A 25,812-nucleotide genomic window follows, 5' to 3' on the forward strand; every position below is an offset into this window, starting at 1 on the left:
CATCATACGGGCCACCTCCAAATCTTAGTCAAATAAATATTCTCTGATTTTTTTTTTCAATGAGTCTTCATATGATTTGGTTTTAAGTTTTCTTACCATCCTAGACCTTTATGGGAAGGTGCTGAAAGTTTGTTGCTTAGAATAGAAATAAGACAACATTAATATCCATATCCTGAAATTGTCACCTGACTCCTATTAAGGGCCTGACTGAAGCAATTAATATTTGAAAACAATATCCTGTAGGCCTTGATGAGTGTTTATCCTTCTGTCCTTTGTGACCAGTCTCTCTGTGTTGTCAGGATGCTAGAAGGTTCTAGCACCATTACCTACCCTCCATGGTAGGTCTCACAGAAATATGATGTGATTTTTGTGTCCTTGGCGAAGTGACATTAAATAATCCTTATTATGAAAGAGATTTACAATAACAAGAAGGCAAATGTTCCAGTAGAAAAATAAGGAAAAAATAGAATTTGGAAAGTAACAGAAGAAGAAATATAAGTGACCACAGCTCATGGAAAATGTTCAGATGTCATTAGTAGTTAAATAACTTCAAATGAAAACCATAATGAGCTCTGATATGGAAAGATGTCCATGACATATTCACAGGGTAAAAAAATGCAGACTATTGAGTATAGAATGATTCTATTTTATTTTTGTGGACTATATATTTTAATATATGTAATATGTATGGGTATAAATTTAGTGCAAAGTTGGTGTACTAAATTTAATTTAATTTAAATTTAATTTAATACACATATATATGTATAATTTTTAATGTGATAGAATTATGTGTATATTTATTTTTTCTATATTTTTCAAGATATACATATTCCAACAAATAATTAAATGCTACTTTTGATCCTATTAGCAAATATTTTTTTAAATGATAATATTCAGTGTTCACAAAGTCTGGCAGGGATTGAAAACCACTACCTTCTTGGAAGCAATTTGACAATACACATCCAAATTCTCAAAAGTGACACATGCTTAAATTCATTAATTTCACTTTGAGAAATTATTCCCAAGAAAATATCTGGGAAGTAGTCATTTACCATGAATAAGGATGTTCATTGTAAAGCATTTATAATACTGAAAAATTGCAAATGGTACAAATGTCCAAGGATAGATTTACTGAATAAATTATGATATGGCCAAAGAAAATAACACTATAGAGCAATTTTAAATGATGATGTAAATGCTTAAATATTAATATGGAATGATATTCATGAACTACTAAGTGGGAACATTATATCTTGAATAAAAATATGTAGCATGTAAGCATCAAAAAATGAAAAATTAATAGTTGATAATTCTGGGAGGTATGATTGTAGGTGATTTTATTTTCATTATGTTTTTCTGTGTGTTTTACTATAAGCATATGTTCAATTTTTAAAATTTCACTAAAATAATTAACAATAGCTAAATAGTTTAAAAATAGAATAGTACTAAGGGCTTTTAATAGAACTCAGCAGTCCCTGCCCCACTTTTCCTTAGCATCTAGTTTCTTAGAGGCAACCTCTTTAAGCACTTCTAGCTGTATCCTCTGATTTTTCCCTCCATATTTCTGGGAAATATGCTTGTATTGCTATTTCCTAATTTATTAATTTTAGACATTATTATAGTGGATGAGGACTTAGCTCTTATACCAGTACACTAGAGTGTACACCTTCACTATATCCTCCCCAAATCATATCAGTTATTTTTGAGAAATCATTTTTCAGTGTTTACATTATTATGACAATGTAAATATTGTTCATTTCTGAGACAAGTGGTGAGCTAAAATTTGGTTTCCTTGGGTGACTTAGTTGGTTGCATGTCCAACTCTTGATTTTGGTTCAGGTCATGATCTCAGGGTCATGAGATCAAGCCCTGTGTCAGACTCTGTGCTTAGTGAGGAGTCTGCTTAAGATTATCTTTCTCCACTCATGGGTACTCTCTTTCTTTCTTTCTCTCTCTCTCTCTCAAAATAAATCTTTAAAAAGTTGGTTTCCTTTATTGTACAACTTTTTGTTTTCATAATTCTCTGGTTTTTATTTGCTTAACTTTCCATGAGCTTATTGCTAATTCTTTTCATACCCTCTCCAACAGCCTCTCAGTGAATTTTTCTGCAGAAACACTTAAGATAATCTATATTTATATTCTTTTTCCTAAGACCTTGGTCTTCATGCACCAGTCTGTAAGGTTGCTCTCTAGGTCTCATGTACAGGTGTTACCATAGTATATACCTTCATAGTCATCCTGGGTAATCCCTTTGCCTCTTGTCTGTATTTTCCCCAATTCCTGGATCCCATTATTTTCTTTATTTACTTCCTTGTTTTACTGGAGCACATCCTCTGTGAGCATCCTAAGAAAGGATATATGAAAGGTAAATTTTTTGAGACATGAACATCTGAAAACATCTTTACTATTTGAATGGTAGTTTAGCTGGGTATAGAATTCTATATTGAAGTGATTCTTTGAGGCGTAACTTCAATGTCTTCAAGCTTCCATTGTTACTAAGAAGTCTAATGCCATTTTTATTCTCAGTTGTTTATATGCAATCTATTTTTTTCTCTGGAAGTTTTGAGGATATTCTCTGCCTTTAGCTTGTGAAATTTTATAGTATTATCTCTTGATGTGAGTCTTTTTTCATTTATTATGCTGGGCAGATAATAGACTTTCTTAATCTGGAAACTTAGGTTTTTAGGGAAATTGTATTGAATTATTTTATAATTTTCTTACCTCCATTTTGTTCTCTCCTTCTGAGATTCCTAGTTAGATGAATATTGGGCCTTCTGTATTGATATACATTTCTATGCTTCTCTGTTTTCCCTGTCTTTGGCTTTTGGCTACTCTTTCCTCAATATTTCATAGACTTCACTGACACTCTTAACTTTTTAATTAAACTTTTAAATTCTAGCTATCTTATATTTAATGTTCAAGGGTTCTCATTCTTTTCTCCCTTTTTCAAAGAAAATCTTCTTCTTGTTTCATGGATGTAATATCTTTTTAAGGATCTATAATATTTTCATTCTGTTTCCTGCATTGTCTGTTTCTTCTGAGTTCTTCTGTGTGATATGTTTTTCATAATAATGGCTTTTCTCCAATATAATTCATATGTAAGAAACTTTGTATGTTGTGTGGGTTTCACTGCATAATAGATTTCAATGCATGATCAGGCAGCAAGTTGCCAGAAGTGTCAATATCTGAACGTCTTTCCTATGGTTCTTTTTAATTCTCCAGAAAAGAATTATCTAGTCTTTTGCTTGGTATTTATGGTCTTAGCTGCCAGTATTTTGGAAACTGGGCAAAGGAAAAGACCAAAAATCTTGTCATTCAGTAAGAAGAGTTTTACTTAATCCTTCTATTTTCAATCCTGGAGTCTCTATTGTGCCTGGTCTCCCTAATTCTGGAGCCTCTCTGGTTTGATTTCTCCAGATAATAAGCCTCTTGTCTCTAGTATGGTGGAGAAGGGATGGTTGTCTAGGTTGGCAAGTGGCATGGGCTGGGGACTTTGAACAAAATTGCTGCTTATAGAAATCCATTTTCATATTTCCAGCCCTATGCTTCATCTCTGCTTTCTCCCATACCTGTTGCCTCTAGTTCTTGGGCCATCTTGGGGGAGAATCAGCTCATTTTTCATCAGAACCCCTCTGTAAAAGCACATAGGTTTCTGTTTCCTCTTCTCTGAATAGTTTCTATCTTCCCAAAATTGTCTACATCTCTCATCTATCATCTTCTCTCTTGTTTTGTTTTTCCTTATTCAATGGGTTTAATCCCCTTTATATTCCTTTGCTGGAATTTATAAGGTTTGGGAAAGGAAAAATTAAGACATAGTTTGAATTCACTGTGTTTAATTAGAAATCTTATATTCATCTGTAAGGAACTTTGTATGTTGTGTGGGTTTCACTGAATAATAGATTTCAATGCATGATCAGGCATTAAATTTATAATTTTAAAACAGTGAACTGTCTAGAACTGAAGACAGCATTCAGGTCTGATGTCCCTACTGTAGAAGAAAGCCAGACTGACACATCCTTGAATGTAAATGGAATTTATTTTTGCTTGTAGCTTGTTTTTTGCCCATTAATTTGTATTTGGCTGCCATTTAACTGAAAAGTGTAAATCTCCCACTTTCAAGGTCAGGTTGGGTGTCCTGCTTTCATTTTTTTATGCCCTGGCTAGTGCACTCCTGGGCAGATCCCACTATTACTCTGTTAATTGCTGATAGATTCTATTTGCAACATTTTGTTTATTTACTTTGATATTCACAAGAGAGATTGTATTTTTATTTTATTGTACTGTTTTTATCAGAATTAGTATCAATGTTCTACTGGCTATTCAAAAAGATTTTGGGAACTTTCCATGTTTATGCTCTAGAATAGTGAAAATAGCATTTGGGGAAAAATAAACTAAGCTGGTTAAAAGTAATGTGGTATCCAGGATTGGACCCTGGAACAGAAAAGGAACATTAATGGAAAAACTGGTGAAATCTGAATAAAGTCTAGAGTTTAGCTAATATTGGACTAGTGTTAATTTTGATAAAGATACAACGACTATGTAAGATGTTAATGTTAGGGAAAGCTGAATGAAGGATATGTGGGAACTCCCTGTATTTTCTCTGCAACTGTTTTATACATCTAAAATTATTCCAAAATAAAAAGATTATATTTAAAATAAAAAAATTATCAGAGTGAGGCACATCTTATAGATTTGTAAGGATTCACCTTTGAATCTGTCCATGCCTAAAACTTTTTTGTAGGGGTGGCTCTTTATCAACTTTCTCTTCTATGGTAATTGTATTTTTAGATTCTGTGTCTTAAAGGGTTATCTCATATCATTTATCTTTTCTTTACAAACCACTGTGTCATCAAGGTTTTAAAATGTATTTGTGTAGTGTTAAGCAATATAATCTCTTATAATTCATTTTTATTTTCTCTGTATCCATAGTTATTTCCCAATGTCATATCTTTATTTCCCCTAATGTCAAATCTTACTTTGTGTGGATATTTACTGAGTTGTGAAATTAATTTGGTGAATTGAAACCAGTATTTTAAAAAGTGAAATAAATTAGAATAGAAAAATATATACTGTTTTATAAAACTTTAATCTCAAGCACGTGTGTCGTTTTCTTGGTAACTTGACAATACCTATCAAAGCACAAATGCATATAACTTTTGACCTAGCGATTCAATTTGGGAACTTATCCAGATACATAATCACATACATGCAGAAATGATATATGTGCAACATAATCCATTACATCATTATTTATAATAGTAAATGATTGGCAGTAATCCAAATGCCTATCAAGAGAGGACTACTTTTTAAATTACAGTACATTCATACAGTATAATACTTAGGGGTTGTCAAAAAGAATGAAGAAGCATTTTATGTATCAATGTGGAAAGATACCAAGGATATATATTTTAAGAAGAAAGCACACTGGGGCAGCCCCGGTGGTGCAGCGGTTTAGCGCTGCCTGCAGCCCGGAGCGTGATCCTGGAGACCCGGGGTCGAGTCCCATGTCGGGCTCCCTGCATGGAGCCCGCTTCTCCCTCTGCCTGTGTCTCTGCCTGTCTCTCTCTCTCTCTCTGAATGAATAAATAAATAAATTTTTTTAGAAAAAGAAGAAAGCACAGTGCAGAACAAGGTGTATGATATACTATCCTCTGTGTTATTAAGAGGAGGACAAATGAAATCTTTGTTTATATTTGTTTATATAAACTTTGTAAAGAAAAAAGAGAGCAGTGATTATGAATGAGTGTGGGAATTAGCTGTATGGGAACAGCACAGAAGGGAGACTTTTGACTGTCCTTTTAAAATTATTTTGGGAAGCGTGGGTGGCTCAGTAGGTTAAACATTTTCCTGATTCAGCTCAGGTAATGATTTCAAAGTCCTGGGATTGAGTCCCACATCAGGCTCCCTACTCAGCAGGGAATCTGGTTCTCCCTCTCCCTCTGTGCTCTCCCTCTTTCTCTCAAATAAATAAGATCTCTAAATAAATAAATAAAATTATTTTGGCAAGAACACACTTAACATGAAATCTGCCTTCTTAATAAGTTTTTAAGTGCACAACATAATAATGTATATCTTCTTTGTACAGTTTAGGGTTTGAATTCTACAAATAAATTATCCTATTCAAAAATTCAAAATATTCAGCAAAAGAAGCAACAATCAGCAGAATAGGCACAGTGTGATTAGAATGCTTCCATGTACATGCAACTCCCAATGCAGGCAAAACTAAGCTGTGCTGTCTAGGGATGCATGCGTAGTTGGGGGCAGCAGGCAGTGTCATGTGGCAAGGTGTGTTTCTTATGATAGGCCATAGTCACAGTTTGAGAAACCGTCTCTATTTTATTCCCTAGTCCTTATCTTTAACTCTTTAAGACGTGAAAAGTGAATGTGTTTCCCACAAGACCATGGACTCCTTAAGCAGAGGGCTGCTATAAACTTGTTCACTCCAGGAACATTGAGGACTTGTTTATGTTAATTTCAAAGAAAGAGAACCCCAGTTATTTGATCAGCATGTCATTAAATGGGCAAATACAGGAAACATCACAATGATTTGTCAGAATCCTCTTCCAAATATTTGGTTAGCTTCTTAAGAAAGCTCTTCTTCTTTTTAGGTAAATGGAAGAGGTGGAGACCAGTTTATTCCAGACACGGAAAGCACACAGAATAGAACAAATGGTGGCAAGATGGCTACGACGTTCGCGGGACAGCTCAGCCCGGTAAGGCTCCTGGGCTAGCAGAGATTTCTGTCAAAGATTTGGTGTCCCTGTGGGAGGAGATTTTGCAACACCAGGGATTGCTATCTCCAGTTTGCTTTGTACTTACACCATACGGTGAGGAAGGCATAAAGAGATTGGCAATTTTGCTGGAGTGCCTGTCTATCCCCCATCCAACTCTTCCCTCTTTGTCTCTCCACACACACCCACAATGTACGCTCACACCAAACTCATACACACATTCCCAGAGACAAACACTCGCACACAAATGAACTTATACAAACAGACACACTCATACATACTCATGTGTGCATCTGCTTTCTGGAATATACACTCACTCATACACTTGTAAACACTCACTCAAGCTGTGTCTCACAGACACACCTCTTGTCTTAGTACTTGATGCAAGGGTCAGGCAGTCTACTATTTATACTCTTTCCCCATCTTTGTTTCCAGCAGCTGTTCCTTCCTTGCAGTCCCTATTTCATTCTAAACAAAATAAAATGAAATCAAATACAGATCTGATTTGACTGCTACAGGAGAACTTAAAATATGTTCTGTTTCGAAGTGTTCATTTTCCATCTCAGATTTCCCATCTGGCCCTGCCACAGAGATGAAATATCATGTGTCAGGTGTTTCTGAGACTCACAGTCTTCCAAAGGAACTGGAAACAGCTGTTGTGCTGCTGAGCGATAAACCTTGCTCAGGACCGGGCTGCCCTGCAGTCAAGTGCTCAGATCCTCACACACAGCAGTGAGATAAAGCTTGTAGGGTTAGCCCTGTGTTACAGTTGAAATACCTGAGGCTCAGAGAATGACTCGTTTAAGATCATCTCCATCCCCTGTTCAGAAATTGTTGATAAGTTCCTTGTTCTTAGAGGATAAACATTTTTGGTTTGGCATTCAATGCTTTCCATGATTGACCTAGTCCTTTACAGCTGTCTGTCTTACTGCTGGGCTTCCTTCACATCATACTCCAGCTAAAAGGAACTATTCATTGTTTCCCTACTCCAAGCACCCCTTCTTCTCCTCTCATCCCTTAGATCAGAGCTCTTGTGCCAGATCCCTTCCTCCCAACTTCATGCATATGGAACATACCTGCTGCTCAAGATCTGGCTGAAATACTCGATCTTCCAGGAAGTGTTCCCCAAACCATAGCTAGACTTGACCATTCCCATGGGACCCCATAGTATTTGACTGGTAGCGTCGGCATCATGCTCCACCTGGTGTGTTCAACCTATTTGAGCACATCTCTTTTTTTCCTCATGGACAGTAAGCTTTGAGCACAGGGACAGTATTGGCTTCGTCTCTATGACCCAGAGGTGATTGAGCTCCAGGAGATTGATTGCATGTAGTCAAGTAGTACTTGATGGTGAGTGGGGAAACTGCTAGGTGCGTTGCTTCCTAAAGTGGCTTCTATAAAACCTAGTCCCGTCTTATGCTATTCCACTAAAGTTTGGAAGTGACACGGACCATATTCCACTCCTACCCACCTCTGCTTTCATTTTGCACAGTGCATTTTAGCTCTATGAATTCCTGCAGAAAAGAGACCTGTGTAACTTTAACTTTTGCCTAAATATTTGATGTTGGTACTCTGTAATATCCTGCTTTTGCCACGGAATGTAAATAAAAGATGACATTGACCTGTAGGAGGTTGTTTTATCCAACATCTTATTTGAGATATACTTACATATCATGAAGTTTATCCACTAAACATATACAAGTCAGTGATTTTTAGTATATATTTAGTATATGTACAGGATTGTACAACAATCACCACAATCCAATTTTAGAACATTTTCAATACCACAGAAAGAAACATCATACCCATTAGCAGTCACTCCTCATTTGCCCTTCTCCCATCCCCAGGGAACCACTCATGTAGTTTCTATCTTCATAGATTTGCCTATTCTGGTTATTTCACATAAACAGAATCATATAATATGTGGTCTTTTGTGCCTGGCTTCTTTCACTTCACCTTCTGTGGTCAAGGTTCATCCATGTTATAGCATGGATCAGTGTTTCATTTTTATTACCAAATAATATTCCATTATGAAATATTTTCCTTGTCTGTTCATCAATTAATATACACTTGGGTTGTTTCCACTTTGGGGCTATTGTGAATAATGCTCCTATGAACAGGTGTGTACAAGTTTTTGTTTGAACATATGTTTTCATTTCTCTTGGGTATATACTTGGGAGTAGTATAGATGAGTCACATGGTAATTCAATATTTAATCTCTCGAGGAACTGCCAGACTGTTTTCCAAAGTGGCTGTACCATTTTACATTTGCACCAGCAGTGTACAAGGGTGCCATGCCTCCACATCCTTGTCGATTCTTGTTTTTATCTCTCTTTTCTGTTGTGGCCCTCCTAGTGTGAGCGAGGTGGGATCTCACTGTGGTTTTGATTTGCATTTTCCTGATGGTTAATGATGTTGAGCATCTTTCCATGTGTCTGGACAGTCATATTTTCCAAGTGCTTGAGAAAGAGGAGCAAAAGAGGGAAAGGTTCCTGGAAATATGCATGGAAGACATCATTTCTGTGTTTCTAGGATCAATTTAGCCTTGTCTAAATTGCTTCTCATTTCTAATCTCACAACCTTTATATAGGGTGGGTTCTTGGGGTCCTCAGATGACTTGAAAGTGATCAAGAGTTGAGCAGCTAAGTTTGGGGTAAATAATTCAATTTCCCAGAGTGGAGCAAATGGTACCATCCACCACCAGCTGCTTAAGAACAAGTCATCCTGACTTGTTCTCTTACTCACACTCTGCACCCACCTTATCAGCAGCTATCAATTCACCTTCAAACATATCTCAGGTCTATCCACCTCTCTGTCTCTGGGGGCACTGCCATGGTCACTTAACTCTTTGTCTGATCCAGCCTATTCTCTACCAAGAAGCTGTGTGGACTTTTCAATACACACCACTCGTGTCCCACATACTCACCTTCCATGCACCTGCCATTGTGCCACAGCCTACCAGTGCCTTTATGATCTGGCCCCAGCCTAGCTCTCCAACCTCATTTTGTTCTTCCTGCTTCCTTGGCATAGCAGGTTCTCCTCTTTGTTCCTTTCAGAATAATTAGCCCTCATAACACTTATAATAATAGATCCATTGATAACTTGTTTATTGTCTACCCTCCATCTCCTGTTTATTATATGGCCTTTCTCCTTTCAACTTACCTTCCACATATGAGACCAAGGATCACAACTGTTTTGTTTCACAAAGTATCATCAGCCCTGGAAGAGTATGTGGTATCTAATAGATGTCCAATAGATTTTTATTGATTAAGGACTTTCATAATGAGGAATTATATTATTTATTAAAATACATTTAGGGATGCCTGGGTGATTCAGAATTAAGCTTCTGCCTTAAGCTCAGGTTATAATCCCAGGGTCCTGGGATGGAGCCCCACATCAGAACTCAGTGGGGAGTCTGCTTCTCCCTGGGCCCCTCTCCCCTACTCATGTTCTCTCTCTTGTGTTCTTTCTCAAATAAAAAAAAATCTTAAAAACAAAATTTTAGGTCCTTCCTTCTTCCAAAGAAAATTTTTGATGGCTTATAGTTTTAAAACATGTAGAAAATTTTAAATAAACTGAAATGCTATACATTGTTAACCTATTAGATGTAGGATTTAACATTTGAGTACTAACGGGGATCTGAGGTTTTGACAGCCAGAGCAAGAAAAGAAAGAAGTACATTAACATGTTTTTTTCTAGTCCAGAATAAAGAAACCTAGAAGTTCATCTGCAGTCATATAATTTTACATGCACCTTTTAACAATCCTGTTATTTTTTTTTTCCAGACTTCCAATCATTTCAGCCTCTTTTTACTTCCTTTACTGGTAATTGCCATTTTTTCCCCATAAAATTTAAGCTTTATTTCTGACTCTAATTTAATTGTTTAGGAGCAAATTAGTCAAAATAGCCATTTACATTTCCAAATATTGCTGAACAGATTGATAACTTTTAAGGACCTAGGGTTCTATTAGAGCTTTGTAATGCATCATAAAACAGGTGTTTTTCTCTGGAGGTATGCCTGTGCCAACTTTCAAAGTTGCTTTGGATTTCTTAAATTTCAATTAAGTTTCAGTGGATGGTTATTATTATAATCAGTCAAATTCAGACAGTGGTGCTCAGAATGAAGTGCACATGCTCGGATAGGTACAAGCCTAATGAAACTTATAAGAGTGCAAAATCATGCAGATGTGGTGAAGATGACTACTGTCACTACCTATGTTCATATTCCAACATAAAAATAGCATGTATAGTGTCATTGCTCTTTTCCAAATACCTAACCCATTAAATGGTCACTGTAACGTGTTTTGAATTTCTGTATAAATAATGCAATAAAGGGATGCCTGAGTGGCTCAGTGGTGAGCGTCTGCCTTAGGCTCAGAGCATGATCCCAGAATCTGGGATCGAGTCCCTCACTGGACTCCCTCTGGGGAGCCTGCTTCTCCCTCTGCCTATGTCTCTGCCTCTCTCTCTCTGTCTCTCTCTGTCTCTCATGAATAAATCAATAAGTCTTTAAAAAATAATAATCAATAAAATCTACTTAAGAGCTGCAACATAGTGACATTACATCATTACCTATTTTTTAAGCATTTTGCATTGAACTAAATTGTCATCTTTTTTTTTTTTTAATGACAGACATAGAGAGAGAGAGACAGGCAGAGGGAGAAGCAGGCTCCATGCAGGGAGCCTAATGTGGGACTCGATCCCCGGTTTCCAGGATCACACCCCAGGCCGAAGGTGGCATCAAATTGCCAGGCCACCGGGGCTGCCCAATTGTCATCTTTTTAATAGCTCTGGATAGCTATAGAAATAATAACATAAGGAAGATTTAGATAATTGTATACTTTTCCACTTAATTATACCATTTTTTCCCTCCTATGAAAGTTTTGGCTTTTATGTAGTTAAATGTTATTTTCTTGATGATTTATTTGATTCCTTCTAAGCTTAGAAAATCTTCATCCCATAATTAATTAATTTCCCATTTAATTTAATAGCTTAAAAATATCTTACATTTAGTTCTTTAATTTGGAGTTTTAGTATAGGCTATGAGATAAAGAACTGGCTTGATTTTTCCCAAAACAGTAAGTAGTTATTTCCATCACCATTGACTGTGAGTGATCTTTCCTTTCTTCAATGATTTATGACTCCTTTTTTTATCATTATGAAATTCTTCTGTGAGTCGGAAATTGGATCTCTTTCTAGGCTAACTATTCTGAAGCATTGATCTGCTTGTTTTCACACCCCTGTAATAAATTTTCTATTTTTTTACCCTTACTTGCAATTTCTGCATATAAACTTTAGAATAATTTTACTATATTATTAAAACAACCCAGGGATGCCTGGGTTGCTCAGTGGTTGAGCATCTGCCTTCAGCTCAGGGTGTGATCCTGGGGTCCCAGAATCAAGTCCTGCATCAGGCTCCCTGAGGGGACCATGCTTATCCTTCTGCCTATGTCTCTGCCTCTGTCTGTGTGTCTCATGAATAAATAAATAAAATCCTAATAAAAAAACAACCCAGCATAAGATTTACTGAATTCTCTTATGCTTCATCTAGAAGTATTAGTTTTATAGACAAGATTTAAGAAACATGAAGAGGTTAATGCAGCTTGGTGCTTGGTTCTATCCTCAAGGCTTAAGAAAGATTTCTCAACTTACCTTGAATCTTAATATTAATGAACACACATGCACACGTTGCAGACATGTGCACACATCCACGCACATACACAAGCACATGTGCACACACCTACCTGTGTGCACTGCATGTGTATTGTGGCATCTCAATGTCAGAAGCCCTCCCTGTTTGTTTTACATGTTTTCCAAATGTACTTTTTCACTACAACCATAAAAAGACTATTTACTAATTATAGGGATGGCCTTATTTGGCCTTTTTGATATTCCTATGATGTAGAAAGACCACTTCAGGTATCAATTTTTGCTTCTTGACCTATGAGCAAAAGTGGGAAGATCTGAGAACAGGCTGGAAGGCTCTTGCACTGCATTTTCAGAATTGCCGTCATCTTCTGAATCTCCTTTTTAAAGTAATAATAGAATAATTGCTTCTCTCAACTGTAGGCCTTCACCCTATGACACAATATTCACAGTCTCTTCGTTGCATAGTCCCTAGAAACTGTCATAAGCATAGTCCTATGATTATGACTACATGCTACATTTCTTTCTGGTATGGACTGCTCCCTCTATTTCTGCTTTCTTTAAATAAACTTTAGATTAAAAATTCAGCTTATACCAGACTTTAGCTTTTAAAATCACTCAAGCTGAACATCTAATACAGTGTTTAAACATTGATTCAAAATAGTTTCTCCACATCCTGCTGGCCCTCAAAAATGAATTCTTTGTTGTTACAGGATAGAATAAAATATATTTTCTGATCTATTAGAGAACAGATAAAAAGCCACAGAATATCGGAAGCATAATCTATTTCCATGTGGTATTTTTTCGTTTTCAGTGTTGATCAGTTCGGTGTGAACTAATAACCCATGAAATATAGAATTTGTCTATTTGAGACTACTTTCATGGTAAATGTAATTTTTTTTCTAGTCCTACTGTAGGCTAGATTCATTTATCGGACAGGAATTCCACTAGTGTGCCCTCAGGTCTTATTCTGTTTCAATGTAAAATCATCAGAATGATCTCAGATTTATGGTTTGAAGCTGTTACAAAGGAACCAGACATAGGTTTTTGGATTATCAGTGCTCAGTTCGATATTTATAAGATGCTTCAGAGCATCTTAAATCAAATTTTGCAGCAGAGAGCATTTCCTTCAGCTCCCTGTCAAATATTAAACACTCTTTGTGATGAGAAGCCACAGTTTGGTCATGTTCTCAAACAATCCCTTTCCAAACAAAAGCTGAAACATGGCCTTTGGGGAAAATGTCAAATGCAGACTTTGGGCCAAAGCCACTGACACTGTGCAGAGATAAGTCAACACAGTGGAGCCTTGTTTGTCTACTATTGTTGAGGAATGTACCCTTCCAAAGGGAAAAGTCAGATAACTAAAGACTACACATTTGAAAAACATCAAAATGGATTCTATTTTAACTGTGCAGTATGGTTTGTTTTTTTTCTTTTATTCTCCATACATTAATAACCCTTACTCTATGCCTAGCTTTGAATTTAGCACATGGGACAAAAAAGACATGGTTTTTGCCTCACAAATTATATAGTCTAGAGAGGACAAGAGACTTCACATTGGTCATTGCAAATATTATTTATATTTTTAAAAGAGATGTACATGTTCTGTGGGTGTGTTCAACAGGAGATATTTCTGCCCAAACCAGAGGATAGAGTAGGGGTTGGGCATGTTGGGTAAATTTCTGGAGAGTGTGTGCTATCAGGGGTTATGGGGCTGGGGGAGGATTCTAGGTAAAGGGAAGAGCTTGTGCAAAGGCCAGTGTATTTGAGGAACTCAAAGGAGACTCCTTTGACTGGAACAAGAATATCGGAGAATGAATGGCTTGTTGGTCAAGGCTAGGGTGGTGGGCAGGAGCTGTATTAAGCCATATAAGGGGTTTTGGATGAGGTCATTTCGTCAAGGAAGACATCTGAGCAAGGTTGCATTTATAAAATCAATATGGGTATTGGATGGAGAAGCATTCAGGAGAAACAGAAGTGAAAAATGAAGAGACCAGTTTAGAGACTATTGGAGAAAGCTGTCTGCAGGACAGGTAATGGAGACCTGAAATTGAATGGTGGCTGAGGAGATAGAAATGGACATTTTTAGAGATCTTTTGGTGTTGTGACTGATCAGATAGTAGGGATGAGAGTGGGGTATAATCAAGGATGATTCCCAGGAGTTTTCATGATACCATTTGCTGAGCTCTGGGACATGGAGAAGATGAGTCCTAATTCCTCATAGGGCTGAGCTGTGTAGCCAATTAAGCAAACAAAGGAAAATGACAAATATTGAACTCTTGTTACTTCCATTCAAGTTGTCTGCTATTTTTTAATGGTTATATATACATTTTTACCTTTGCCAATCATTTGAGGTACTGTTTTGTTTCATGATTTCTATATACAGTATTTTGCTCAGGTATTCATTCATCTAATAAGTACAAATGCTTCCTTGTGGGCAAAGGATCTTCACTCAGCACTCAGAGAATTTAGGTCTAGAATAATCCAAGCTCTTCTTAGGAAGTAAATCTGAACTGTAGTTTAGAGGATGCTCTGAGTGGGTATGTTCTAAGCTATGTCTCCATGTATGTCTAAAGTTCTGAGGCTTGTGATATTTCATTGATGTAGAGTCTTGGAGTAATTCTTTACTAAGTCCATCTTCTGTTGAGTTATTTTGAGTTTTTTTCACTATTCTAAATGAAGTTGTGATAAATATTTTTGAATATTTAAGAAGCAGGGTATTTTGAGTTCATATTCTATTCTAGGACTTTGCCAGGCCTGGGGAACACAGAGATAAATAGATACTACCCTTGTCTTTTAGGAACTCATAATCTAGTAAGATAATTTGTGTTTTTGTTTGGGGTTATCACTTTGAGAAATGGCGGTCTGAATAGTAGCAGAAGGTCAAAGAAAATGATCACATTTTAAATTCATGTTACAATTTCCCTGATTATTTTCTAGAGAGATTGAATAGCCAATTGATAGGTCAGCCTTAAATCCCAGGGCCCGCACATATTGGGCTTTAATATTTTTATTTATATTTGGTGCTTTACTTGACATGTAATAGCACTCTGTAGCCCTTTCAATTGTACTTCTTTAATAACATTTTTCATGTTATTTACCAGCTTTATTTCTTCATGTGCAAGTTGTCAGTTCACTTGCTTTGAGCATGTGAAAATCGGTATTTTACTCCATGTATTTATGCCCATTTTTTATATATTTGTATCACAACATTTTCCCCCAGAATTTTATTTTTTTAAACTGATTTATCTTGGGGCGCCTGGATGGCTAAGTCGGTTAAGCATTGGACTTTGGCTCAGGTCATGATGTTGGGGTCCTGGGATCATGCCCTGTGTCAGGCTCCAAGCTCAACAAGGAGTCTACTTGTCTCTCCCTCTGCCTCTGCCCCTCCCCCTGCTCATGGTCTTACTTTCTCTCTCTCAAATAAATAAAATCTTTTTAAAAACTAAACTGATTTACCTTATTTTCAACAGTTTTACTGAGATACAATTTACATACCATACAACTCACTTACTTAAAGCATACAATCATTGGTTTTTAGTGTACTCACGATCCATTTTGGAAGATTTTTTTCACCCTAAAAAAACTCCATATCTATTGGCAGTCATTCCCCATTTCTTTCCAGAATTCTCTTGCTTTCAGCCGTAGGCAACCACTACTTTGTCTCTATAGATTTGCCTCTTCTGAACATATCCCATAAGTGGAGTCACATGGTATGTGTTTTTTTGTGGCTGGCTTTTTTCACTTAGCAGAATGTGTTCCAAGTGTATCCATATTATAGCCATGCATTCATATTTCATTCCTTTTCGTTGCCGAATAATATTCTGCAGTGAAATATTTTCTTTGTCATTTCATCAGTTGTTTTTTTAAATTTTTTATTTATTTATGATAGTCACACAGAGAGAGAGAGAGAGGCAGAGACATAGGCAGAGGGAGAAGCAGGCTCCATGCACCGGGAGCCTGATGTGGGATTCGATCCCGGGTCTCCAGGATCGTGCCCTGGGCCAAAGGCAGGCGCCAAACAGCTGCGCCACCCAGGGATCCCGTCATTTCATCAGTTGATGTACATCTGAGCTGTTTCCACTTTGGGGCTATTATGAATATTGTTGCTATGAACATTTGTGTGTGAGTTTATGTGGACATATGTTTTCATTTCTCTTAGGGATATATGTAGAAATGGCATTGCTGGGTCATATGGTATTTAGCATTTAGTCTTTTGAGGAACTGCCAGGTGGTATCAAGGTTGCTTTTTCTCCACATAGTTGTCAATGCTTGACCTATCTTTCTGATTGTGGTCATCCCAGTAGGTATAAAGTGGTATCTCATTGTGGTTTTGATTTGCATTTTCATAATGGCTAATGATGTTGAGCATCTTCTCATGTACTTACTGGTTGTTGGTGTATCTTCATTGTAGAAATGTCCACATAAATGTTTGCCCACTTTTTAATTGAGGTATTTTTCTTTTATAAGAATTCTTTAGGGATCCCTGGGTGGCGCAGCGGTTTAGCGCCTGCCTTTGGCCCAGGGCGCGATCCTGGAGACCCGAGATCGAATCCCACATCGGGCTCCTGGTGCATGGAGCCTGCTTCTCCCTCTGCCTATGTCTCTGCCTCTCTCTCTCTCTCTCTCTCTGTGTGTGTGTGTGACTATCATAAATAAATAAAAATTAAAAAAAAAAGAATTCTTTATATTCTAGCTCCAGTTATCAGATACATGATTTACAAATGTTTTTTTCCCATTCTGTGGGTTTTTCACTTTCTTAATTGTATCCCTTTTTTAAAGATTTAGGGATCCCTGGGTGGCTGAGCGGTTTAGCACCTGCCTTTGGCCCAGGGCATGATCCTGGAGTCCTGGGATTGAGTCCCACATCGGGCTCCCTGCAGGGAGCCTGCTTCTCCCTCTGCCTGTGTCTCTGCCTCTCTCTCTCTCTCTCTCTCTCTCTCTCTGCCTTTCATGAATAAATAAAATCTTAAAAAAATAATATTGATTGATTGATTGATTGAGTTGATAGAAAGAGACAAAGAGAGCATGAGCCAGGGGAAGGGCAGAGAGAAAGGGAGAGAGAGATTCACAAGCAGACTCAGCCCTGAGCTCTGAGCTGGATATGGGACTGGATTTCAGCATCCCAAGATCATGAGCTAAGCCAAAATCAAGAATTGGATGCTCAACTGACTGAGTCACCCAGGTGCCCCTTAATTGTGTCCTTTGAAGCATAAGAATTTTTAATTTTGATGAAGTTCAATGTATCTGTGTTTTTGTTACTACTTGTGCTTTTGGTATCATATCAAGGTCACAAAGATTTACTCCTTATTTTCTCTTAAGAGTAGTATAATGTTAGCTCTTACATTGAGGTCTATGATCCATCAGGAGTTAATTTTTGTGTGTATGAGGGAGAAATTATAAGCTTTTATGGCTTACTTTTTTCCTTGAGAGAGAGAGAGACAAGCAGACTCCCTGCTGAGTGGGAAACCGCCCCCTCCCCCAATGCGGAACTTAATCCCAGAACCCTGAAATCTCGACCTGAGCCAAAGTCAGATGCTTAACCGACTGAGCCATCAAGGTGCCCCTATCCTGTTATCTAAGTTTTAAAAGTTATATGCATTTATTTATATGTTATTAAGGGACTGAATATTTCATTTTATTTAAATGTATTAATTTAAATTCAAAGGCTGGTAATTCAGTTATTGGAAAATTTTAGGTATGTTTGGAATAACTCGGGCATGAAAATTTACTTTTAAGCTGTAAATTTTATGAAGTCTGAGTATTTCTGGTGAAAATATAGTGTCCAAACTGAATGTTCTCTAAATATGATTTAGATCACACTGGATTTTGAGGACTTAATATAAAAAAGAGTGCAAAATACCAATTTTTTAATTGGCTACATGATGAAATGATAGCATTTTGGATATATTGAATTAAATAAAAATATATTGTAAATTAAATTTAAAAAATATATTGTAAAAGTTAATTTCACCTGTTTCTTTTTCCTTCTCTCATGTGGCTGTTAGAAAACTCACATTTACATATGTGGCTTGCATTAAATTCCACTTAGCCAGCACTGTCTGAGAAGCTGTGCCACAGAAACTTTGAAGAAAGGGGCCCATTTCCAGCTGCATGATTTTAAGCAAAAGTCCCTTGAAGGAAGATTCAGTATCCTTATCTATAAAATAGGGATAATCATTGTATCTCCCTCATAAGTTTGTTAGGAGGGTTAAGTGAATGAACTATGAAAATAAGTTGGGTCACTCCCTAATACATAGTTATTGCTTAATAAATGTTATTTATGATTATTCTCATTGTTACTGCTACTATTGCTGTCTTCAATTTATCAAGTTTTTTTTAAATTCTGGAAGAATTTTTGACTGACGTATTAAATCTATATTTTTGATTAGAACTCTATATTTTTATTTTTTAAGATTTGGTCTTTCCCAATCAGGAATCCAACATAACTTTAGCCCAATTACTTGTTATTCCTTTATTGCATCAATTCATTAAGATTTATTTACTTACTTATTTGAGAGAGAGAGAGAGAGCTCACATATGAGTAGAAGGGGGCAGAGGGAGAGGGGGAAAGAATCTCAAGCAGACTCTACACTGAGTGTGGAGCCCAGTGCAGGGCTGGATCTCACAACACCCTGAGTTGAAACCAAGAGTCAGACATTCAACTGACTGTGACACCTAGGCACCCCCTTTTAAAGATTTGTTTATTTATTTTTGAGAGAAAGAGTGAGTGCGTCATCTTATTAAGAATACTTAGCACCTAGGTGTGTCTGGCTGGCTGTCAGTGGAGTATGCAACTCTTGATCTTGGAATTGTGGGTTCAAGCTCTATGTTGGGTGTAGAGATTACTTAAAAATAAAATCTTAGGGGTGCCTGAGTGGCTTAGTCAGTTGAGCATCTGCCTTCACCTCAGGTCATGATCCCAGGGTCCTAGGATCAAGCCCTGTATCAGTTTCTCTGCTCAGTGGAGAATCTGTTTCTCCCTCTCCCTCTGCCTGCTGCTTCCCCCTGCTTGTGTGCGCGCACTCTCTCTCTCTCTCTCTCAAGTAAATAAATAAAATCTTTTAAATAAATAAATAAATTCTTAAAAAGAAAAAAGAATGCCTAGCACCTAATACACATTCAACTAATCTGTTTCAGTGAGTTACCGAGTACTTTTTGAGGCTGTGTTTTTTGTTTGTATACTGCAACTCCACTAACCTTACTTTTTTAGCACCAGCAGGCCTCTTTGTTGATCATTTTCTAGTTGTAATATCATCATTTATTTAAAAACAAGTGGTACTTTTCCATTTCCTGTGTTTATTATGTGTCTTACTGTTTTTCCTTCTCTGATAACTATTATGTGCATTTTCTCTATATTCAATAGAAGTAGTGTCTAGAGTATCTTTCCTGTTGTTGTTTTTTTTTTTTTTTAAAGAGTGTAAATGTGATTTTTAACACTTGGTATAGGATATTATTATTTGGAAAGGCCCTTTTATAGCTTTAAAGTTTTGTGTTTTTTTTTAAATCAGTAATGGCTATGAGCTTTTTTCACTACACATTTTCAGTTTTCTGTTTCTTTCCTCTCAGGAGGTCTATTTGCTGACGCTTCTTAGTATGACGCATGTGCTTGCATAGATGAAATCCTCTTTGCTTCTGAGCTGGGGAGTCAGATCATCATCTGTTCAAATAGCCTACATCAGCTCTAAGCTGAGGTGTGAGGAACTCCTTGATGGATAATGTACATGAGGTTTTGTACTTGAGTTTGTCACATGCATTTGGACTCCATGGAGCAGTTTTTTATCTTTCCCAATTCTTGTTGAAATTGGAGGTCATTATCAATGACAGGTGATTTTCAGATAAGTGAGGTCCTGTTGCATTAGGCAGAGTTCCTGACAGTATTTGTTAAATGGATGAGAATAAATGATAGGGCTTAAATGCAGAGCCCCGTGGGTGCTGTTATTCCTCCACAGTCTGTTATTTATTATGACAATAAACACCACATCCCATCCCCATTTGACCTTTCTCAGAAAGGACCACTGACTTGTAGGAGGGAAAAATCATTTGCTACAGACAAATGAGAAAATAGCTCATGACTGGCATTGTAGTTTTGAGAGAGAGAAAATACAACTTTCAACCTACCTGCTTTTAGATTTATAGGGAACATGTATGTTTTTAAAGATCATTATAGAGAGAACCTTCACTATCTGGGATTTCATATTGGAATCCTCACAGTTACCAAGTTGAAATGGAAGTGAAATTCATCTTAAAGCAAAAAAGAAAAAAAATCACCAAAGAAACAATCCATCTATGGAATTAGCATTATGCATCCAAACTGATACATTCCTCGTTCCTGTTTATGGTCCCTGTTTTTCCTCTTCTGTACCTCTGCTGAAGCACTGCCTCCTGCCTGATGGCTGGCTGTTCATCCATGCACCCATGCATCCATGCATCCATGCATCCATCCATTCAGTAGTGGCTGGTGAATATCTTCTGTATGCCTGGATCTGGGATGTATAGATATGCCCTCGATATCTCTCAAGGTGCAGCTCAAATGCCCCCTCTTCCAGGTAGCGAATGTTTTCCTTGATTCCTTATCCCCTACCCCACAAACTTAGAACTGCTCTCCCCCTTCTCTGAGTGCCCATAGCACTTCAATACTTCTGTTTTCTATCATGGTGCTACATTCTACTGGATGTTTTAATCTACTGGTATTTGTGCCTTATCTCTGTCAAGAGGAGAGTTGAGCTGTGCTCTGCTCTGCATCTTTCTCCACCAGGATGCCTAGGGCTGTCCTGGTTTGTGACCATTACCTAGAATCTCCTCTGTTTCTTTTTTATATTACTTCTTCTCTTCCAGGGCTAAAGTTGCTGCAGCTGATGGGCCCGCAGGGATTCCAATCCAGACCATCACCCCTGTGAAACACACAGTAAAAATAGACAAAGATGCCCTCCTCCAGGACTATGGATTTCACATTTCTGAGAGCCTTCCCCTCACAGTGGTGGCCGTCACAGCAGGTAGGGGCTGACTGGGAAACAAGAAAGGATTTTGGCCTCTCAGGGTGGGGAGAAACAGCCCTGGATCTCTTCCCATCTCTCTGTCCTAGAATATAATTTTGAAAATGCCATCCCAGGAGGTTAGATAGGGCATATCTAATTCTGACCTAATTCTGTCTAGAGCTTTGTACCTTCCTTTGGTGCAGAGAGGGAGGAAGCCCCAAGTGCACTTGCCGATCTGAACCCCAGGCTCCTGCTAGCCTCAACCAGGCTTTTGCCCACCCATGGCTCCCTGGCCAGTCTCAGGGCAGTGACAGTATTTGGATCAGCTGGCCCTCCTCTCTGAAACCCTACATGCTCCACGCTGGGGAAAGTTTCTGGCCAGCGAGTAATAGAAATTATTGATTTGTTTTCACTTGAGTCTTTGTAAAATACAGGCTCTATCAGGGTGAAGAAGAGCAGGCTGGAAATGTCTAGTGTTTGTTTTCATACATCAGCTATGTATTGATGTTAGATCTGGAACTAGTTAAAAACTAATTTCAATTTACACACACGCACACACACACACACACACAGTTCTTTAGAGATGAATGTAGTAGATTCACTGGCCAGGTCTTTTGATTCAGGGGATTTCCACTAATTTTCTTCCCTAGGACAGTCTCCTAATATCCTCTGAGGGTGATGGATAGTAGGTACATTATCCATGTTTTGTAAACAGGAAATAGATCCACGGGAGCCCCAGGCTGGCCAGGGGAGTGAAGAGGGGGGTGAGCTACTGCCCTGGGGACTGAATCAACCTGCCATTCAGTTATGCTGCTGTGACCCATGAGGTCTGGGTCCTCCTGGCCTGAAGACCAATTACTTCTTCTTTGTCCAACAGGAGGCTCTGCTCACGGCAAGCTTTTTCCTGGTGATCAGATCCTCCAAATGAATGACGAGCCTGCGGAAAGCCTTTCCTGTGAACGAGCAGTCAATATACTGAGGTACTAAATTGCTTCCATTATCTGAAGAGTCACACAGATTATCACAGAGCAAAGACGGGTGACAGGAATGACATAATTGATCTCCTGTGGTTTTAGTAGGTAGGGTCCAGGCTCCTTTAACGTGGAATTTGAGAATTCCATCTTGGTCACTGTGTGTTTTCTTTCATCTACCTAGAGAAGGGATGAAGAGGCACTAGGGTGCTATATTTCTCAACCTCCTGTTATGCTAGACACTGGACTGGGTACTGCAGGGGTTGTAGTTATGAATAATACATGGGCTTTACCTGGTAAGGATTTCTAGGATTGTTGTAACATATGCCAAAGATTGGACTAAACTGATGCTGAATCTGTTAGCTCTTTCTTCAACTCTTCTGATAGCTCTTAAATGCCCTTGCATACACAGCCTGCTGGGCAGATATGTAGTTTCATTGATATGGCAGCAGCCAACTTCTCCCTGGTGGCATTGTGACCTGTGTAAGCACCTCGTTTTCTGTCTAGACTGTGATCTTCCTAGGAGCTGGCACACAGTGACCATGAGCCAAGAGAGTTAGCACCAACAGTTATTGACCCTGGTTTTAAGACAGGAATGTCAATGGATAGGCAGGTAGGTGTGAAGAGGGCTAACAGACTCACTCTAACCTAACAGACTTTGTCTTCCACATTGGTCACTCAACACTGTTTTGATGACTTTTATATAAATAAAGAGAAATGAGAACTTAGAGTTACAGGAAAACCAACTTGAAGATGCTTATTATGCCTTTTTTGTAAGTGATTTGGGGTTGGTTTTCATTTCTGAGAGCATCTCATGGACAGTACACACTGAATAATAGGTAACTAACAAAGAGTATGACAAAATGAAAATGCAGGAGGAGGCAGTCTTCACCCTCAGGAGGTACACAGTCTCACTGCAGGGAGATACATACACCCAGTTTAAGATTTACAGAGACTCCATCAACGTGTGGAGAACAGAATCCTTTCAACCAAGCCCAGTATTGCTTCTGGATTGCTGGAGAATAAGTTGAGTGGGTGGGACAGCTGGGATGGGACTTGGTCATTTCATTTCTACGAAATGAAGTAATGGCGGTGGAAATCATGATGTTTGCTTTCCTGATTATTGTGTGATTTTCTCAAAGATAATCAATGCCAGCAAATTAATTTTAGGTTTTCAGTGATACTAGTATTTCTGACAGGCGAGATCAAACTCTAATATGCAAAAATTATTCTCAACTTAAAAGCAGTACACTGGAATTTGGGTGTTTGGGTAACACTGAACCCAACCTGCTTACTGAGCACCTTCAATGGGCAAGAAGCTCTGTGGGGCAGAGGGACTGCATTCTCCACACACCTTCAGGCTGGTTGAGCAGAAGTGACCTATGCACATCCCTGTGAGGTTGAGGGCAGACCATGCATTAAGAGGAGCAGACAAAAGGGGCTATAAATGCTACAAATTCCTCCAACTTGTGAGGCAGTTGGGTTTGACAAAACAGAGGAGTCCAGAAGCACTTCAACTGTACTTTTAGTGCTGGGACGAATTTGGTGCACAAAGGTAGAAAATCCAGGTGAAGAAGTGCTAAGCAGGAATTACCAGGTGGGGTATGGGGAGATGCTGAGGGCTCAGCTTGCCTGAAGCACCAGATGACTAGAGGTGACGTTCTGGGAAGTGAGGCCCACATGGTGAAGGGTGTCGCATGCCCACACAGCAAATTCAGGTGTTAGTCTCCGTCTGGAAGGTCAAGCCATTGAGGACTTCTTAGCTGGGATGCTACTTGTTGTGTGCCATGTGCTGTGGTCTCTATCCTACACTGCATATGAGAGGGCCGTTTTTTTGTTTTTTATGTTTTAGCTTAGTTCCGGTGCCATTGCCGCCTATAAAGGGCTAAGTCCAAGCAAAACATGGTGCAACAAAACCTTTCTAATCCCTCCAGATATTGTGGGACCTAAATGTTCTTTTGAGAGCATTTAGAGCTTGGTTTGTTGTAGATTATCTTAGGAAAGGCCTGTTCTTATACAAAATGGAAAAGAGGCAATCCCCAGACACTTAGAAACCACAAGTTGATTTTTTTTTCCATTTGAGGAAGCAACACACCAGCAGCAATCGGCCTAAATGTTCATATTGCAAGAAGTCAAATGAAATTATTTGCAGACAGCTTCTCAATGTAGCAAGGGCAAAGAAAAAGGAAATATAGATTGATTTTTCAGTTCTGTTCTCTAATACAAAATGGAAGTTTGGCAGACATCTGTTTGATTTTTATCACTTTGGGAATCTAAAAGATAATAACAAGACAGAAATATCTAGTATCTTGATACACAAACTGGTTGGTTTTTACCTGATAAATGTTATCTATATTCATTTATTCAATTTAGTGAAATGTTTAGCCTCAGTTGTCTGAAACAGCAATGTAAGTTATCTGTGTTATTACTGTGTTTTCTCTTAAAGAATTTTTTTTTGGACATTAACCTAGCTAGTGGTCATGCCAACTGCATGAGTTCCCCATCATAAAGACTAAATTAAATCTAAGTGACTTAAGTGCCTGGAGGTATAGATTAGATGGTAGAGGCAGGGATCTGAAGATTCTCTCAAGGTGGGAGGGGCACTCTAGGACAGTGTCAGCTCCTCTGCAGAACACTGCTTTCCTCTACGTCTTTCTCAATGTTGCTGAGCCAAAGAAGCTGAAGCAAAAGAGGCTGCTTTGTAATTCTGCTGCTCTTTTTGACCTTGACCCCCCCACACACACACACATCATCCAAAGTGATGAAATGTTATCTTTATTCTGTTTTGTTTTGTTTTGTTTTTTTTCAGGGAAGCTGAAGACCCTCTTTCAATCACAGTTGTTCGCTGCACATCGGTAAATCTTTCTATGTCCTGTTAGTTTTACCTTTTTCGGACCCAAGACTCCATACCCCCTCATAGAATAAACAGGGAAGGCAAATGTCAGAGGGGACAGCAGACAAGCAGTGGGTGGGCAGGCAGTCAATGTAGCCTGAAGACGGCTGATGCATCAGTGCTGTGGAGGAAACAGGCATGGATTGGTCCAGGCTTCCAGAATTTGTGGTCCAGCTAAGGAGACAGATCTAGGATTAAGCAGAGTGGGATGATAACAAAAGCACCAAACTACAAGTTTTAAGATAAGTTTGTGGGTTAGGACTTTGGGGAAGTCATTAACTTTCAGTTTTCATTTTTTGTAAAACAGTGATGATGACAGTAATTGTCTTGTCTAATGGGTTACTGTGAAGACCAAGTGAGATGTTGGATGTGAAAGTGTCCTGTCAGCCCTGGGGTTCATCACAGGGCAAGGTGTGGCTTAAACAATGTGCTGGTAGGAAATGACAGTCCTAAATGCCACAGACCAATGAGCCCTTTATCTGTGATACAGAGAAAAGTGTATAATTAAGTCCTAACAGAAAGAACTATCAAGGAGGAAGAGTTGACAGAAAATTCTCATTTGGAGACTTTAATACATACCTCTTAGCTTTAGC

The 25,812-nt window shown here is 38.2% G+C and overlaps 1 protein-coding gene across 10 annotated transcripts in view; it reads left to right on the plus strand.

Moving 5' to 3' along the window:
• The window catches only part of FRMPD1 (FERM and PDZ domain containing 1), a 150,991-nt gene that overhangs the window by 96,222 nt on the left and 28,957 nt on the right, over positions 1-25,812 (plus strand). For 9 of the 10 annotated variants that reach the window (XM_072841972.1, XM_072841974.1, XM_072841973.1 and 6 more), the window contains 4 exons: positions 6,609-6,713; positions 21,216-21,373; positions 22,233-22,335; positions 25,136-25,181. In XM_072841972.1, coding sequence (XP_072698073.1) covers positions 6,613-6,713; positions 21,216-21,373; positions 22,233-22,335; positions 25,136-25,181 — 408 coding nt within the window. In that variant the 5' untranslated portion in view covers positions 6,609-6,612. Of the gene's footprint in view, positions 1-6,608; positions 6,714-21,215; positions 21,374-22,232; positions 22,336-25,135; positions 25,182-25,812 lie in introns of those variants that run through there. The other variant, XM_072841982.1, reaches the window with a different exon arrangement.

This window comes from Canis lupus, chromosome 10, assembly GCF_048164855.1.
Source record: "Canis lupus baileyi chromosome 10, mCanLup2.hap1, whole genome shotgun sequence".
NCBI lineage: Eukaryota > Metazoa > Chordata > Mammalia > Carnivora > Canidae > Canis > Canis lupus.